Genomic DNA, 19897 nt, shown 5'->3' on the forward strand with positions numbered 1-19897 from the left:
AAGGGCACAGTAAAAAGTGTTCAGGGCATGGAATTCAAATACAAATGTCCTCAGCTGCCCTAGGCCCTTGGACCGCTGCCTCTTACGCTTAAGGTGCCCTCAGTATTGCCCTCACCTGCCCTTTGGCCAGAAGTGTTATTCTGTGACGCCCATCCTACTGGGACACTCCACCCAAGTGAGAATGAGTTCTTGAGACCCAGCAGCCATAGAACTTCCTCTCACATTAGGAAAGAAAAAGGAAAGGAAAGAAGGGAAAGGGAAGAGAAGAACAGGAAAGGGGGGAAAGAGAGAACGAGCGAACGAGGAAGAGGGGAGGGTTTCACTGGCCCAGCACAGCACTCTGTAGGCCCTTAGGCGAGGGAGCACGTCTCAGAGTCCTGGCCCCAGCAACACAAAGTCAGTTAAAAAGATAAAGCCTAAAGTGGGGAACCAACAGCTACCGCTGTAGCGATGATATGAGACGGGTTAAACAAAAGGAAATTATCAGACTTTTTTTCCTTCTTAGTACATTATAATACATAAACACAAACTTCCTTGGGCCCCATGGGCCAGCCAATTCTCTTCAAGCAGGATTTTTTAGTGGCACTCGATTTGGACCACCCTTTCAGTACAACAGGGACAAAATATGTCATCTTCCTGGAAAGTGGTAGGAGAAATTGAGACAGGAATCTGAAATCTGATTAGAACTTGTTTGTTTTACTGAATATAGTTCTTTAAGAACACAGTAAGCTGTAGGAAATGATTTATACCCTGAAAGAATTTTACTACTTACCTAAAATAAGTTATTAGCCTTTTGAACCCATTTAGAACATTTAAAAAATAACCCATATTTGTTATTTCATTTGCAATACTAATTTTCAATTACCATAGTCATATGAGTTATTTTAGTGCTACACCAAACTATTAGAAAATTTTTTAACTTTTAGCTGAAAATCGGAAATGGCTACCTCTCCAACGAAACAAAATTAAAGGACCTTTATTCCTTGCTGACAATCAGATGCCAAGACTACCTTCAAAGAATTCATGAGTATTAAGTTATTATTTTAAAATGTTATTGTATTTTAAAATATATTGAATTTTTAAGATGCTTTAGTATAAAGTAGCTTATAGTCAATTTAAAAGTGTAATCAACTTTTTTTTTTGAACAATGCAGATTTCAAAAATTAGGGCAAAATGGGATTTAAAATATTTGTACAATGTTAATGTATACTTTTAACCCAAATGTCATTTTTAAATACTACTTGGGAAAAGGTTGAAACCCTCGTTAGAAAATAGAATTCTTAATTTAATTCTTAATTGAGAGCTAGATTTGGCTTTAATAAAATCAAATCTGTAAAAATCACCTTGTTTCAACAGGACCTCGCTAGACTGGAACTTTAAAAAATGTTTTTATTGTTGTCCTTCATATTATGTAAAGAAGTCCTTCTAATAAGGAAAAATGAAATGCTAAAATATTTTAGAAATTATGAATACTAAAGATTAAAGAGACATTTCTTCTCTCTGACCAAAACATATATTAATTCAATTCTTTTCAAGAGAAAAGTTCATAGATAGAATTAAAATTCATTATTTCCATCTTTACCCATTTATTGATGCTCCCCTAAAATCCATTCCTCTTCATTCAACATTAAAAAAAAAATTTTTTTTTTTTTTTTTTTGCCACTCCACGCAGCATGCAGGATCTTAGTTCCCTGACCAGGGGTCAAACCCGTGCCCCCTGCAGTGGAAGCGTGGAGTCTCAACCACTAGACCGCCAGGGAAGTCCCTAAAAATTTTAATTCAAAAAGTTTAAAGTCCAAGAGCAATGCTTGGCATAGCATTTGTCTGTACCAAGCAGATGCCACTTAGTTTGTCTTATCAGATTTATAAACTGTCCCCTCAACCAGACTGCAAACTTCTTGAGAGTAAGGGCCTTTTTCTATCCCCAAGACCTAACAAAGGGACTTACATAGAGTAAAATGTTGATAATGGCTAGGAAGGATACAGACTAGTGAATAAGTTGAAGAATTAAAGTCCTAAAGAATATCTGATGTTTGAAACTACCGCCCGCAAATGACAGAGTCCTGGATCAAAAGCGTTCATGGCCTGAGTCCAGAAGCAACACTAACAACAGCAAACTGAAGCCAGCAATGAATTCACAAGTTTTGGCCACCAACTAATGCAAGTTTCCTGTGCCTAAGACCCTGCCCAAGAAGAGACACTGGTAAAAACATGCATGCATAATTTTTTAAAAGCCACTTTCAAAGAAGTAATGTTTAAGACTTTAACTTAAGATGTGGGGCGAGGTGCCGCATCCCCTCACTAAGGATCTGTTTGCCAGGATCATACACACTTGCACACAGCAGAGGGAAGGGCTTTGCTGGGAGTGCTAGTTCTGCTAGCTCTAGAGCTTATATCTCTTCAAGTTCTAGAACCCTTAGAAAAACTAAGATCCTAATATAAAGGTATAAAATCACAACATTTAAGCAAGATCCCAACGTGTTACTGCCTTCTTAGAAACTCACTTTACAGTCGTTATATTAATAAATCTATTCATAGGTAATGGATGGGTTTTGGTAAATTTATCCTCAACCCTGTTCTTTCTTGACATTGTCAGTGCATTCATTCATTCTTTCATTCATTCAGCATTTATTGTACATCTACAAGAGGCCCTGTGTTAAGCAAAGAAAAATAGCAAATGAGGTGTAGTTCTTGTCCTTGAGAAACGCAGTCACATTCCCCAAATGTACAGTTAGATTAATGCTCTTAACCTGCTCAGATTTCACAAAATGGAGCATCAGAGAAACAACCTCTTTCTCTGTGATCTTGGCATTGTGCACCTGGTGGACACGCGATTCTTCTATATTCAAACAAACACCGCCAATGCCTTTCACTTTTAACTTTATTTGGCAAAGCAGCACTGCATCAACTGTTCAGTGACTAGGATGCAGCTTACACAGCATGTTAAGTTCATATACATTATGAGCAGCAAATCAGAAACAGAAAAACAATACTGAGCTACAAGTCTCCTAGAATTTTTAAAGAGAGAAAGGAAGAACTATGTCAGTTATGTCCAATCTGAACAGCTGTTTTAAGGGACATCACCTGTCATCTTCTTAAGTTTTAATATTTACAAATGCTTAGCTTTAAGGTAACAAAGCAGCCGATTGTATCTACAACATGCTATCCTATGACACCACATCAAAAGCTTTAAAAAGGAAGCTCATCTCTATTTTCTTAGTAGCATCTAACATACACCCAAAAACCAAGAATCTTAACTTATGAGTGGTGGTGTTACCTGATGCACAAAAGCAATCTGATAAATTAACATCTGAACAGAATTAAGTGTCTTAAGAAAAGAAAAACCACTCCTCAAAATCAATACACAAACTGTGTTTTCCATTTTGCAGAACCCTTTCTTTTAACATTGAAAGTAAAACGTGGGCATGTTAAAGTAATGATACACAAATTTATATTTGCATCCTTCTACCAATTTGGCTTCTGTGCCTCTTTGAAGAATTAGAAACCCCACAAAACCACACATTTTCATGCTGAAAATAGTGTAAGAAAGTCCAGAACAAGCTGTGATGCTGTTGATTTTCCAAAGCTTTGAGGCCTGAGATGAGCAATCCACGGGAATATTATATACTGGGCAAAGCTGATGTTGCTTTTACAGTTCGTCTCTGGTGGGGGAAAAGGAGAGAAATATATAAGTAGGAGTCACATCTTACAAAACTTGGCTTTCTAATAGTTTAGATACAACTAATAAATCAGTAAAAATACACTGATCCCCAAGCATTATTAAAAACAAAAACAAAACTGAGCAAATGATCCAAGTCAAAGCAAAAATGGAAATCAGCCATTTCAGACATCCTTCGTGCTACTCCAGAATGAAGACTGAAAACTAAAGGACCTGAATTCTTTATTTTTTAATTCAAAAGTAACTTTCTTCCTTCAAGACCAAATATTCAGGGAAATGATAACTTTTAGATCCAGGATCTTGCTAATAGTATTTATTGTAAAATAGTAACGAGTAGTTAGAGTTCAGATAATTCTTTACAGCTACATTCACAAAATTGGACAAAAATTTAGTCTTTTGTTTAGGGTATCTGTTAGCAATTGTCGAGTGGGTCAATCTCAACCCAAACTCTTTGTGAGAAAAAGCATCATCTGTAGGTATAATATACCTGTCAGCTGATTTCATAAGGCAGCTTTATCAGCTCCAAAAGAAACCATTCGCTCAGCCAGGTGCAGCACTGTACCAGCAACTGCCAGTGAGAGGAAGGAAGGAATAAAAATGCAGTCTAAAATAAATTGTATGGTATATAAATTATACCTCAATAAAGCTGTCAAAAGGGAAAAAATAAAGCTACCAGAAAAGCCTAAAAGCTTCTTATTTAAGGGTAATCTGAGTAACAAAAAACATTGTTAAAGACTCAAGTACTTTAGGGGTAAAGAAGTATGATGTTTGCAACTAAATCTCAAATGACTTAGGAAAAAATGTTACATATATGTATATATAGAGAGAAAGAGGGAGTGAAAAGGAATGTGGAAAAATGTTAATAATCGGTAACTCTGGATGAAGAGATTCAGGAGCTCTTTGTACTATTCCTGCAATTTGTCTATAATAAAATTTTTTAAGTTTTTAAAAAGCTGTTAAAATAAATTTGAAGGGAAGGTAAATAATGAGCTAAAATCTCCCAGGTAAGTGGTGAATTAAGGGATTATTGGCCAGTACAGTATTTTTTTTTATTAAAAATGAATTTTATAAATTATGCAAGAAAATATTTTTAAAATGACTTCTCCCATAAGCTGTCTTTGTCATACAGCACTGGATTATCTGTTAAATGATAAGTTATCAGTTCTTGTTCATCTTCATATATTCTTCCAAATAATTTAAGTACTGTAATTCTCATAAAACAGCTTTTACTTAAATTCATGCAAGCATTAAAGTACTTAATCTTCAGAGTTCACTTGCAAAGTGCTCTATTCATAAATAAAATTCACTTGTGCTTTTTAAAATATGGATTAAAGATACTATTGTTGTTTTTTAAAATAATTTTACATTTTATTTACCTGTTGCAAGGCATTAAGGATTCTGTCAATAAATATCCTTATTGCCCAGCAATACAGTACATATCCTCTCCATTAAAAAATTTTTTTGAAAAGGGAAAAGGATAAAAACTCTCAACAAACTGGGTATAGAGGGAACGTACCTCAACATAATAAAGGCCACATATGACAAGCTCACAGCTAACATCATATTCAACGGTGAAAAGCTGAAAGCTTTTCCTCTAAAATCAGGAACAAGACAAGGATGCCCACTCTCGCCACTTTTATTCAACATAGTACTGGAAATCCTAGCCAGAGCAATTAGGCAAGAAAAAGAAACAAAAGGCATCAAAATCGGAAAGAAAGAGGTAAAACTGTCTCTTTTTTGCAGACGACAACTAACTAAAATTAGCTGTTTCTATATACTAAAACTATCAAAAGAAAAATTAAGAAAACAATCTTATTTACAATTATATCAAAATGAATAAAATATCTAGAAGTAAATTTAACCAAAGAGGTGAAAGAGTTGTACACTGAAAACTATAGAAAGTTAATGAAAGACACCAAAGATGATACAAATAAATGTAAATATATTCTGTACCCATGGATTGGAAGAATTAATGTTGTTAAAATATCCATACTACCCAAAGCAATCTACTGATTCAGTATAATCCCTATCAAAATTACAATGTCATTTTTCACAGAAATAGAACAATCCTAAAACTTGTACAGAACCACAAGAGACTCCAAATAGCCAAAGCAAACTTTAGAAAGAACAACAAGACTGGAGGCATCACACTTCCTGATTTCCAACTATATTACAAAGCTATAGTAATCAAAACAGTATGATATTTGGCATAAAAACAGACACAGAGACCAATGGAACAAAGAAATAAACCCATGCATATATGGTCCATTAAGGAGCCAAGAATATACAATGGGGAAACAGTCTCTTCAATAAATGGTGTTGGGAAAACTGGAGAGCCACATGAAAAAGAATGAAGCTGGACCCCTACCTTACACCACACACAAAAAAATTAACTCAAAATGGATTAAAGACTTGGATGTAAGATCTAAACTTATTGTGGTGATCATTTTGCAATATATACATCTATCAAATCACTATGTTGTACACCTAAAAATAATACAATGCTATATGTCAATTATATCTCAATAAAACTGGAAAAGATATTGTTAAAAAATGTTTAATGATATGGGACAATGTTGATGACATTTTATTAAATAAAAAGAGATTAAAAAATAATGCTACCATATGATCTCAGGATTACAAAAGAGATTTATATACATCTATGGATAAAAGAAGAAAAAAATCTACGAAATGTTAATAAGAGGATTATGGGTGACTTTTATTCTTTGTATTTTTTTCCTATTTTTACAATGCATATACATTACTTTGGTAGTCAGGAACAGTACTGTTGAAAACAAATAGAAGGCAATTTATAGCACCCCCCACCAAAAAAAAGGAAAAGAAATTAAGTTTACAGACCTGAGTTTGTAACATTTAGGGTGCCAAGGAAAACCAAAAATTTGCTGCCATGGCAAGTATAACCTTGTCACATCCTAAGACTCCAAAATCCATTAACCTTATTAATTTTTCCTAATATTTAAAATTCTACATAACCATATTTTTCTTTATCTGACTTACATGCATAGATCATTTACAATAAAAAAGAGTACCTCCTAAATTTCTAAAAAGGCTCTTTAAAATTGTATATATGTGCTAATATTTCATTAGATTAATAACTGTATATATTTGTTACTTTATTGTATAATAAGTAATTATACATAATTTAATTATTAGGTTAATAACTCTAAGTTACTAACATTTAGTATTATATATTCTTTATCAAGAACGACTGAAAATATGTACTACCAGGAAATAACAATCAAAATCCATGAACATTTTCTAATTAATGGGCTTTCTGAGGTAATAAAAGCTTTGTACAATTAACTTTGTACAAAGCATTATGAGAGACATAAAAAGAATTCCAAAAGCAACAGAATATATTCCTGCCTTTAAGGATGCAAAATATATCATAATGCTGTAACAAATGTAAAGAAATTAAAAAGGGACAGTATAGAACAATATGGAACACAGGATCGGCTGGATATCCTAGGGCCTGAACTGTCAATCCTAGAAATGCCAGTCAATTCTTAACATTTTTTCCATGTGTACATGGCACTTTAAGAAGACATCAATAGACAAAGTACTTATGGAATGAGAACCCTGAAACATTCCTCAGTTTCACAAACCAGAGATGGCCTTATGCCTTTGACTCTTGTGGCTATTAAAAACAAAAATAAAATAAAACTTACCAGAAGATTAACAAAATGTTGATTTCTAGATATATAAAATAAATATACTTGTATAAAATAAAATACAAATTTAAAAATCATTAAGTTTACAAAGCAACTATTACATATCCATAGTCTTGAACATAATACCACAGATTCTAAGTATATAGCCTATCTCTCTGACATTCTCTCCCCTTTTATTAATCCACCAAAATTGCAAGGAACATTTTTCCAAGTATAAGGGGACAAAAGTCTACATTTAAGTTTTGGGCTTTATTTGGCACTAGAATTCAGCATGCCCGCTAAGTTCTCTCTCTTTTTTTTTTCCATCTAGTTTCTATCACACCTTCCGAGAAAAGACTGGATCTCACTCTCACAGAGCACTCCAACTAGCTCTGGATGCCTCAGTTAGAGAAGGATGGAAAGCTGGTGAGAAACAAGAGAATGTTCGTAAGAAAGCACTAGGATGAGTTCTTGAATTAATCCTGAAGAAATTCTGAAAGGACAGAAATCATCTAGCCTGGCAAGAAACGGACTAGGGAGCTTTTTACATAATTCCCATGTGAGATGAGAAAATGTAGGCAACGCTTTATAACCACATTCTATCCTTACCACCACTGCCTTAATTCAGACCACCATCACTGTACCCCTGACTTGCTACAGGTACCTCCTATTTCTGACCCTAGTTTTGTCCCTTTCCAGTCTACTCTCTACCCCACTGCCAGAATCATCTTTCTGAAATGGAATTCTGATTGCTTCACTGCCTGGCTTAAACAATCTCTCCCTACCGCCCTCAAGGCAGAGTCAACACACCACACTCTAACTGCCTGTTTGTCTTGTCTTTGGATTCTTTTTGGATCCTCTACTTGACTGTAAGTTCCACGAGAATGGTCAGTTTCAAATTCACAGCTGTGTATTCCTGGCCCTAAAGCAGTGCCTACACAGTGGGCACGCACACACCTGTTGAATTAATGATGTATTAAGAAGGTCCTCACACTGAAAAATATTTAACATATTTAACAACAGAACAAATTGCCAAAGAAAAGTATTAGATGTTGCTTTTCCAAAGGCAATTTAAAATAAAGGCTTTTTTCTTTTTTTTCCTGTCTAGGACAGTTTAAGCATAGATTAGCCTGACGGGGATAGAAATAGGGCACACAAAAACTAGATGTCCTCTCAAATCTATTCCACACCTAAATTTAAAAAGCAGCGGAGGGGGACTTCCATGGTGGTGCAGTGGTTAAGAATCCGCCTGCCGATGCAGGAACACAGGTTTGATCCCTGGTCCGGGAAGATCCCACATGCCGCAGAACAGCTAAGCCCGTGCACCACAACTACTGAGCCTGCGCTCTAGAGCCCGCGAGCCACAACTACTGAGCCCACATGCCCCAACTACTGAAGCCCTCGTGCCTAGAGCCAGTGCACTGCAACAAGAGAAGCCACCACAATGAGAAGCTCACGCACCGCAATGAAGAGTAGCCCCCGCTCACCGCAACTGGAGAAAGCCCGCACGCAGCAACGAAGACCCAACGCAGCCATAAATAAATAAATAAATATTTTAAAAATAAAAAGAAGCAGAGGTATTTGCTGCATGGGAGGAAAGGGGAAGGAAAGAGGTGGTGAGAGCTGACTTCAGACTACATCTGGCACAGGGCCTCTTCCTCTCTGACTTCCAGTTAAGTCTGCCCCATACGATGCCCTGGCAGAGAGAAGAGGGCGGGAGGAGAGAAAATTGAGGTGATTCATAGATGTGGGAGTAGCTGCTTCCCTCTATCACTACAGCTCCTGTCAGGGACCACACCCCACCCCCGCTTCTGCTGTCCCTGCTCTCAGTGGGTTCTAGTAAAATTGTTTCCTTACCTTTAGGTCTAGAGTGGTAATAGCTTCCTACTATCACCCTGGGAACCCCTGGTCCCTGGGTATGTCACATTCTTTACTGGTTCCCATAACCTTTCCCATATTTCTTTGAATAGTCCCTTCATTAAAATCACTTCAAAATCCTAGCTGAGCACACTTTCTGTTTCCTGCCTGTGACCTTGACTGATAGTTTATGAACACAAACAGAAATAGCAGATTATGGTCTCTTAAGATTTTAAGTTAACTGTTGATGTTTTACCCTTTCAAACATCCTATTTTCTAGTAATTTCTTTCAGTACAAATTTTTTTTTTAATGTGGCAGTTTTTTTCCAATTTCGTTTCCAGATTTTGTTTTACCTTTATATTCTTTAAACTTCATGATTTACAACTAAGTAACTGATTATCTCTGTAAGTAGAACTACATCTTTGGATATAGGAAAATGTGTTTGAACAAACAGAAAATTTGCAATAGAAAAAATTAGAAAGTCCTCCTAGTACAACTAGAGAAAAGTTTCCAATGATGCATACATGTAAAATTGCTCAATGTTTTAAAAAGTTGAAGGCCAAAAAGAAAACCAAGTGTATATATATATATTTAAATATTTGGTAAATGATTGAACAATTGTCCATAGATTAGAAAATTATTCTAAATTTAATACAAATAGTTTAGTCTTATCAAGGGTAAAATACAGGTGTGTGGAAGCCTGAAGCTTATATAATTGGGTAAGGGGGAAACCTCTTTATGAAGGAAAAAAAAAAGGTAGACTAAAAATAAGACTACGCATATAAAATTTGGTATAAGGCCATGAAGGACCCAAAGCAAGTGAGGGCCCTGAAGCTTAAGTTTCATTAGCTTCAAGCTAAATCCGCCTCTGGTTATAAAAACAAAATCCTTTTTGTAATTCCTTCATCATTAAATTATGGTACTAATAATGTGTATAAAAGGAGAAATTTTAAACTTATTAATGAAAATCTGAACTCTTACTTGATACCACATTTCAGTAATTTCAGTGATATGTTTGCCCTTTTTATACAGCAGCAATCATACAATTATGTAGTTATATAACCACACTAGAAGCAAAATGAACTTCGTAACTATATCTGATTCTAATTGACAAGACTGATAGCTTTTTAAAACTTTTTTTTTTTTAAAGAAGTGGCTGTGCTCCAGTTAGAATTCAAAGAAAATAGCTATAACTACGTTAGGTGAAGAACTAAAATGCAATTCCTAGTAAGGTACCCCAGAAATGGCCAATCAAAATTAGTCAAAAGTAAAACTCAGTTTTGAATAAACTGAGTTAGATTCATTACCATTTTTGCCATTACCATTCATTCAAAAGGTGCCTTTCCTCTTTCCAGAAAACAAAACTGAGAGGTCTATTAAACCTATAATCACCAGTTTACTTATTAAGAAATCATCTTAAAATAAGTACCTCTGTCAAATAAAAGTAGGTTCTAAAACAAGGAAGCAGTAACGCCTTTCTTATTTTGGCATTAATTTCAAGTAGTCTTGGCTAATGTCACTCTTACTTACTGATCTCACTCCCTCCCACTGGAGGGAGTGGGAAGGGAAAGAAGGAAGAGAGGAAAAAGAGAAATCTTGGCTTCAAACGAAATATCCAGATTATGCTGAGACATAGAAACAAAAGTGGGTGTTAAAATGAGCCATGCTGTACTGCTGCATGCTGTTGGCCCTTTGGGAAGGTGTGTGAGACCTGGGCACTTACAGAATCCCCTCCCCTCCCCGGGAACTTAGAGTAGCTTAAAAACTGGCCAGCCTGTTCTATAAAATGGTGAGTTTCTTCCTTATAGTGGTTCTGAAACAAGAGTGGAATGTAAAACAGGCACAGGTTGTCAGACATCTATGAACCTGATTGAAAGAGAGAAATCAAGCTGAGAGGGAGAATGTCCTCTCCGGGATTCTGACACCTTCGAAAACTGGGACAAGAGTATCTTTTCCCTTCTTTCTCTTTACAACAATGGTATAATAGAGATGAACTGGGGCAGGAAATGATGACCCCTTCTCTTCAGATGACAGCCTTTGTTTCCATGACCATACAGCAGCTATAAAAACGAGTTGCAAATATAGAAACAGAGTGGCTGATACTAAAATAATCTTAGAGAGTGTGGCTGAAAGCCTCTTTAAAAAGAAAAACACCTTTGTGCCAACCAAGTCTCACCCCCCTTTCCCAAAGATGAGTTAAATCAAAAGGACAGACCATGCAAAATTTTTCTACATTTTTAATGTAGTGAATTTCTGATGTTAAAATGGAGCAGCATAAAGGTGACAACCAAAAAAGCGGCTCTTGTAGTCTAATCTCTTAAAATCCACACCCTTTCACCTTGCATGTGTGGAAGAAGAAAGAGCAGAAGATAAAATCACTTCCACCTGGACCACTGCTTTTCTTTGTCTGTTAAAGGCACGTATATCACCCCCATCAGAGGCTTCATTTTGACGCTGCCGTCCTGTAGCTTGTCATACTGCTCCAGCATCTGGTTTCCACCTGCAGGACCAACTGGCAATATCAATCTTCCACCAGGCTTTAGCTGATCTATTAGCTAAAAGAAAAAGAAGAGCACATACACACCAAGCTATAGATTTTATGTTAATAGTCATTTTACATCACTCTACACAACTTTCAGTGTCCATGGGCAGAAAGCAGAAATGTACTCTATTTAGTACATACGTACTTCCATTGTTTAACTTGTTACTCAATTACCCACTCACTCATTTACCTACCGACCTTCCCTACTACAGTACAAATGCTCTGACGACAGGGACTGTGTCTTATTCATCTTTGTGCCCTTAGCATCTAACACAGTACCTGGTACAACTGCAATGCTCAGAATGTTTGAGTTGAACCACATAATGTAGGACTATCCTCTTGGGAAGGCCAAAGGCAAAAGAGGAAATTTCAATTCCTGTATGCCTATTTTGAATCTTTATAGTTTGGAGGGGAGGAGGGGAAGCGTAGAAAATCAGCAAGGAATCCCTATCCTACCTAAGAATTTAAGGCATCACTGAACCAAAAATAAGGGAACCTTGGTTTTATGACTAAACTTAGGATTACTGGCACCATGATGAAGATTATGCTGCATGCTGTTGGCCCTTTGGGAAGGTGTGTGAGACCTGGGCACTTACAGAATCCCCTCCCCTCCCCGGGAACTTAGAGTAGCTTAAAAACTGGCCAGCCTGTTCTATAAAATGGTGAGTTTCTTCCTTATAGTGGTTCTGAAACAAGAGTGGAATGTAAAACAGGCACAGGTTGTCAGACATCTATGAACCTGATTGAAAGAGAGAAATCAAGCTGAGAGGGAGAATGTCCTCTCCGGGATTCTGACACCTTCGAAAACTGGGACAAGAGTATCTTTTCCCTTCTTTCTCTTTACAACAATGGTATAATAGAGATGAACTGGGGCAGGAAATGATGACCCCTTCTCTTCAGATGACAGCCTTTGTTTCCATGACCATACAGCAGCTATAAAAACGAGTTGCAAATATAGAAACAGAGTGGCTGATACTAAAATAATCTTAGAGAGTGTGGCTGAAAGCCTCTTTAAAAAGAAAAACACCTTTGTGCCAACCAAGTCTCACCCCCCTTTCCCAAAGATGAGTTAAATCAAAAGGACAGAGCATGCAAAATTTTTCTACATTTTTAATGTAGTGAATTTCTGATGTTAAAATGGAGCAGCATAAAGGTGACAACCAAAAAAGCGGCTCTTGTAGTCTAATCTCTTAAAATCCACACCCTTTCACCTTGCATGTGTGGAAGAAGAAAGAGCAGAAGATAAAATCACTTCCACCTGGACCACTGCTTTTCTTTGTCTGTTAAAGGCACGTATATCACCCCCATCAGAGGCTTCATTTTGACGCTGCCGTCCTGTAGCTTGTCATACTGCTCCAGCATCTGGTTTCCACCTGCAGGACCAACTGGCAATATCAATCTTCCACCAGGCTTTAGCTGATCTATTAGCTAAAAGAAAAAGAAGAGCACATACACACCAAGCTATAGATTTTATGTTAATAGTCATTTTACATCACTCTACACAACTTTCAGTGTCCATGGGCAGAAAGCAGAAATGTACTCTATTTAGTACATACGTACTTCCATTGTTTAACTTGTTACTCAATTACCCACTCACTCATTTACCTACCGACCTTCCCTACTACAGTACAAATGCTCTGACGACAGGGACTGTGTCTTATTCATCTTTGTGCCCTTAGCATCTAACACAGTACCTGGTACAACTGCAATGCTCAGAATGTTTGAGTTGAACCACATAATGTAGGACTATCCTCTTGGGAAGGCCAAAGGCAAAAGAGGAAATTTCAATTCCTGTATGCCTATTTTGAATCTTTATAGTTTGGAGGGGAGGAGGGGAAGCGTAGAAAATCAGCAAGGAATCCCTATCCTACCTAAGAATTTAAGGCATCACTGAACCAAAAATAAGGGAACCTTGGTTTTATGACTAAACTTAGGATTACTGGCACCATGACATGACGAAGGAAGGTAGGGCTGGAGTCTCTGCAGCATTAGAACGAGGACGCCCTGTCAATGAAGAACCAAAACTACTCAGTGAAAGCCCCTCTAGTCAGAAAATTTTTAAGTCGTATGTCACAATTTGAATGTAGCCTGACAGATGACCACTGATCAAAAACAGTAAGGAAGAAACCTTACTTTGGATAGTATTATCCCAAGGAAGGGTGTCCTTAAATAAAATTTTTGTTGTCAGCAAGTCTACCTTAGTTTTTTTTCCCTTCTAATTTTTCTAAATGTCAAGGTTTTTAATGAAAAAATAGCAGACTTCTTCCCACTACTCCAATCTTGCTCCCTAAATCCACTCATTTTAAATCCTTTTAGCTGTCTTCTTTTGTAGTGCTTACTTCTAAAGCATGTCTTTTATTTTTTTAACCGAAATATAATTGGCAGATAAATATTGTATTAGTTTTAGGTGTACAACATAAAGATTTGATAAATGTATATAATGTGAAATGATCACCACAGTGAGTCTAATTAACATCCATTATCACACAGTTACAATTCCTTTTTCTTGTGATGAGAACTTTTAAGGTTTACTCTCTTAGCAACTTTCAATTATATGGTATAGTATTAGTAACTATAGTTACCATGCTGTATAATATTTCCTTTTTTATTTCAAATTATGCGCTAGATGAGGACTAAGCTCTCATACATAAACAGCTGTCCCTCGGTATCCAAGGGGGATTGGTTCCAGGACCTTACCTCTGATACCAAAATCCGCAGATACTCAAGTTCCTTATATAAAATGGTATAATATTTGCATATAACCTGTATATCCCATATACTTTAAATCATCTCTAGATTACTTATTATACCTAATACAATGCAAATACCATGTAAATAGTTACCAGGTGTGACAAATTCAAGTTTTGCTTTTTGGAACTTTCTGGAATTTTTTTTTTCTGAGTATTTTCGATCCATGATTGGTTGAATCCTTGAATGTGGAACCCTCAGATACAGAGGGCCAACTGTATTCTGCTCCTTTCCCCCAATCCAACCAATATCATAATTTTTTATTAAAACCATTTTCAGTTATGACTGTGTAAATGTAATTTGCAGCTGAGCCAAGAGGTACCCAATGATTGTTTCCTTTCTTATGTAACAGCTGTTTTCCCTGCAGTTAAAAACTGAAGGTTTTTCTTTTTTCATTCCCTTAATTTTCTTTGTAACTGTTTCAAAATCTTGGTACCCTCCCAGCTTCTTAATGAAATTTTCTCGCAGTCAAATCTATCTAATTAGTGCCTTCCTTTTTTTTTTTTTTTTTTTTTAACTGCTCTTTTTTCTTTTTTGGTAGGCTCGCTTCTAGTACCTTCCCTCCTCTGCTCTAAATCTGGACTGGTTATTCTCCAGGCCTGCTGCATAGCGTTCATACTGGGACTTCCTTTGCAATAATCCTGGAATCCTGGGAACTCTTACCACCTCTCTCTTGAACAAGATGTCCTACCTTCCTAGATACCATGGCTGCTTCTTTTCGTTTTTTCCTACTCTCTCTCTACTCTGTCATTTTTTGATGATATAATTAAAGCAATTCCTCCAGAAGTATTCTGTGAAACAGTATGTGGAATATTTTTAAAGACAGAGATTGAGATTGGCAAATCTAAAATTATCTTTATTCTATGTATTTAGTGACGTGTGGGTATAGAATTCAAGATTGGAAATCATTTTCGATTCAGAATTGTGATGGTCTGCCTCTGACTTGTTCATTCTAATGTTGCTTTTCTATAATCTGATGCCTTTCTGATTACTGACTCTTAAATGGATTATCTATTTTGTTTTTCTGGAAATTTTTGGAATATTCTCTTTATCTGTAGCATTCTGAAATTTCATGGTGATATTGTGGCTCTTTTTTTTTTTTTTATTCATGGTACTAAGCACTCAAAAGATCTTTTCAAACTATAGAATCATGTCTTTCAGTTCTCAGAAATTTTCTTAGGGCTTAGGGCTAACTGTTCCTCATAAAGAATTTCAAGTAGCTGCCCCTCTTTTCAGGCCAAAGCGTTATCTCTGGTTTCCAAGGTCCTGATGCCTCCAATTTCTAAGCTTTTTCTGAGTTCTGCAGAGCAAACTGCTTCTGCATTGATACCCCTCTCTGCAGTCTCTTTGGTTCAACTGCCTTCACCCTTCCAGGTCAGTTATTACTCCAACTGCTTTCTGTCTTCACACACTGCAGAGTTCAGGATTGCAGGTATAATCTCCTAGATAACTGAAAATGGAGTTCGTGTTTCCGTTTCTTGTTTTTCTAGTTGTTTTGGGGTGATATCCAAAGGAGGCATAAACATCTTTATTCTCTTAAAACTGGAAAGCCCCTTCAGCATGCCTATCTTCAAATTTAATCAGATGTAAAGAGCCCCCTCCCCCCAATAACACTTCCAAGTGCTACTACAAATGTTCAAATTTATTCTGAGCTAAAGCCAGAAATACCTTTCGAGATCATCTTAAGGTCTTAGTGGGGAAGATGAGCCCTGCACCCAAGACCTTTCATTTAAACACAGTTCTGTTTCAGATTTTAGTTGTTCCTACTAGGCTGCCAATATTTAAAAAAAAAAAAAAAAAAGTTAAAAAGTTAAAAAACCTACTGATCATGTGTTCATACATGAAAATTCATTAAGTTATTCATTTATGACTTGTACACCTTTCTACATCATGTTAATACTTCAATTAAAATATGTTAAAACCACTGGTTTGGTCTTTTTTTCAAACAGATAACAGGGCCAGAGAAAATAGCTGATTTTCCTAAGGTCATTCAGCCAATGAATAACAAGTCAGTAACCAGAACAAATCCCCTAACTTTCAGCTTCTCATAACTGTGTAAACACACAAAAAAAACCACTTGCAGGTTGGGGAGTAGATGAGACTGGGCAGAAGAGACAGTGTCACTTTTAGCCCCTTGCCATCTAGTCAAGAACTATGAAAAAATCACATGTAATAGAAACCTAAGCCAAGGAATATTTGGGCTGACATAAGTTTGTCAGAGTCTTACTAAAACGAAAACTCAATTTTGTACTTAAATATTTCCTTGACTATGTAATATATACTACTGGAATATCCTTCCCTCTCACTGCAACTATGCAAATCCTACTATTCTTTAAGATTCAGTTCAAATTCCATTCCTATAAGAAGTCTCCTTGACTATTCTATGCAACATACTCTCCCTCCCTTGAACTCCTACAGTACATATTTTCTTTTCCCTTCAATATCTATCATACGCTGATACAGGTATGACACAGCTCTTCTAGATCATAAGGTTTGTGAGGATAAATGTAGGACAAATACTTCCTGGTCTAACCCATGCACCTAACATAGTCTTGCACATTCTGGTATTTATCAATACACCAAGTGATTATCAGATCATGAACTCCAGAGGGACTGTCCCAATTCTATTGGTGTACTAGTTCTTAGCCGAATCAAATAGTGCTTTAAATAAGACAGCCATGAGCTGGGGCTTAGCAATTTTCATGTCATTTATACAACTGTCTGCATATGAAAAAAACTGCCTACTAACTGCAACTAAAATGCACAGCGTTTCAATTTAAAAAAAGTTGAGCATAATTATCAACCAAAAAGAAAAAAAAAGCACAACGTAACACAGATGATATTTTGAACATCAATAGAAGTCATTTCCTATAAATTTTTAAGAGCTTTAGTTGAATAAAGCATACAAACACAGAAAAAAACCCAACTCACTGCCTGGGGCACAACTGGGGCTGCAGCTCCTACATGAATGGCATCATAAGGGGCTTCTTCGGCATATCCCATTCTTCCATCCCCCACTGAAAGAAAAAAAAATGCTTTAAAAATATGTTCAGATAGAACTACCCAGTGTGAAGAATTATAGGAGATTTAAAGAAGGGAAAGGATAGATTTTTATTTTTATTTTATTTATTTTTTATTATTATTTTTTTTTGTGTGGTATGCGGGCCTCACACTGTTGTGGCCTCTCCCGTTGCGGAGCACAGGCTCCGGACGCGCAGGCTCAGTGGCCATGGCTCACGGGCCCAGCCGCTCCGCGGCATGTGGGATCCTCCCAAACCGGGGCACGAACCCGGTTCCCCTACATTGGCAGGCGGACGCGCAACCACTGCGCCACCAGGGAAGCCCCAACTCAATATTCTGTCCTTGGCTTTTTTTTTTGTTGTTGTTGTGTTTTTTTTTTTTTTTTTTTTTTTTTGCGGTACGCGGGCCTCTCACTGTTGTGGCCTCTCCCGTTGCGGAGCACAGGCTCCGGACGCGCAGGCTCAGCAGCCGTGGCTCACGGGCCCAGCCGCTCCGCGACATGTGGGATCTTCCCGGACTGGGGCACGAACCCGTGTCCTCTGCATGGGCAGGCGGACTCTCAGCCACTGTGCCACCAGGGAAGCCCATGATAGATTTTTAGATAAAGATGCTGGGACAACTGGATATTCAAAGAAAAAATAGATACTTGGACCCCTACCTCACACATACACAAAAATGAACGTCACAAAGATCAAAGGTCTAAATGTGAAAAGTTAAAATGACAGTGCTTCTGAGAACTAATATAAGGACATATCTTCATGATTTCAGAGTGTCTTAAACAGGATACAAAAAGCACTAGAAAAAAATTGGTAAGTCTGACTACATTAAAATTTCTATTTATCAAAAAAGTACAGTATGAGAGTGAAAAGGCAGCTCACAGAGTGGGAGAAGAGATTGATAATATGTACAACTAGACACAGGGCTAGTCTACAGAAGTCCTACAAATCAAAGAAAAATATAAGTAACTCAATATTTGAATAGGCATTTCACAAAAGAGGAAATCCAAATGGCCAAACATATGAAATAGTGTTCAACCTCACTGATTAATAGGAAAATACAAAATTAAAATCACAGAGATACTGCCATACATTAAGTGGGCAAAAAGAAAAATCTAATAATACCAAGTACTGGTAGAGATGTGAAGCAATAGGAACCCTGATATATTACTGTTGGGAATGTAAGTTGGTTCAGTCACTTCAAAAAACAGTTTTTGCAGTATCTTTGGTCACTCTATGAACTGTAACAACACACCTACAGAAATGAATGCTTGTATGATGAGTGTATATAAGCATCTGGACTTACGTACATTGTGAATATATCTCCAAATCAGAAACAACCCAAAATATCCACCTACAGTAGCATTAATAAACAAATTCTGGTAATGTTCCTACAATAGAATGTTATACAGCAATAAAAATGAACTATATGCAGGGCTTCCCTGGTGGCGCAGTGTTTGCGCGTCCGCCTGCCGATGCAGGGGAACCGGGTTCGCGCCCCGGTCTGGGAGGATCCCACGTGCCGCGGAGCGGCTGGGCCCGTGAGCCATGGCCGCTGAGCCTGCGCGTCCGGAGCCTGTGCTCCGCAACGGGAGAGGCCGCAACGGAGGGAGGCCCGCATACCACAAAAAAAAAAAAAAAAAAAAAAATGAACTATATGCAAAAAGAAGGATGAATCTTACAGACATAATAATGAATAAAGGAAGTCATTCATCAAAGAATATATACTGTATGGCTCCATTTAGCTGAAGTTCAAGATTAAATTAAACATCATTTATGGAAATGCAATTAGGTAGTAAATGCATAAAAGTAATAACACCGCTAGGGAAAAGGGAGGTAGTCATGATGAGGAAAAAGCAAGCAGAGAACTTTCCAGGCACTATTCTTTTTTTTTTTTTTTTTTTTTGCGGTACGCGGGCCTCTCACTGTTGTGGCCTCTCCCGTTGCGGAGCACAGGCTCCGGACGCGCAGGCTCAGCGGCCATGGCTCACGGGCCCAGCCGCTCCGTGGCATGTGGGATCTTCCCAGACCGGGGCACGAACCCGTGTCCCCTGCATCGGCAGGCGGACTCTCAACCACTGCACCACCAGGGAAGCCCAATAATGTTCCATTTCTTGATCAATGTGGTGATTAAACAGGTGTTTGTTAAGCTTCACATTTATGTTTTATGCATATTTTGATGTCTGTTATTTTTCACAATATGAAAGGTGCTCACATGGAAATGTGTTCATGCATACTGCTGAATGGAAAAAAGCAACCTAAAGGACAATATGTAGAGTATGAGTCAATTTAAAAACCATGTGTGTGTGCAGTTTATTTTTTTATTTATTTTTTTTTTTGTGGTATGCGGGCCTCCCTCTGCTGCGGCCTCTCCCGCTGCGG

The 19897-nt window shown here is 37.3% G+C and overlaps 1 protein-coding gene across 2 annotated transcripts in view; it reads right to left on the reverse strand.

Annotated features, from left to right (window-relative positions):
* Window positions 1-2863: 2863 nt before the first annotated feature.
* The window catches only part of PCMT1 (protein-L-isoaspartate (D-aspartate) O-methyltransferase), a 47351-nt gene continuing 30317 nt past the window's right edge, over window positions 2864-19897 (reverse strand). Inside the window, exons 6-10 of one of the 2 annotated variants that reach the window (XM_055087439.1) lie at window positions 17430-17515; window positions 13009-13178; window positions 5196-5339; window positions 4167-4247; window positions 2864-3662 (exon numbers count right to left, since the gene is read on the reverse strand). In XM_055087439.1, coding sequence (XP_054943414.1) covers window positions 4220-4247; window positions 5196-5339; window positions 13009-13178; window positions 17430-17515 — 428 coding nt within the window. In that variant the 3' untranslated portion in view covers window positions 2864-3662; window positions 4167-4219. Of the gene's footprint in view, window positions 3663-4166; window positions 4248-5195; window positions 5340-12842; window positions 13179-17429; window positions 17516-19897 lie in introns of those variants that run through there. The other variant, XM_007107908.4, reaches the window with a different exon arrangement.

The sequence above is a fragment of the Physeter macrocephalus genome, chromosome 10, assembly GCF_002837175.3.
Source record: "Physeter macrocephalus isolate SW-GA chromosome 10, ASM283717v5, whole genome shotgun sequence".
In the NCBI taxonomy this organism is placed as follows: domain Eukaryota; kingdom Metazoa; phylum Chordata; class Mammalia; order Artiodactyla; family Physeteridae; genus Physeter; species Physeter macrocephalus.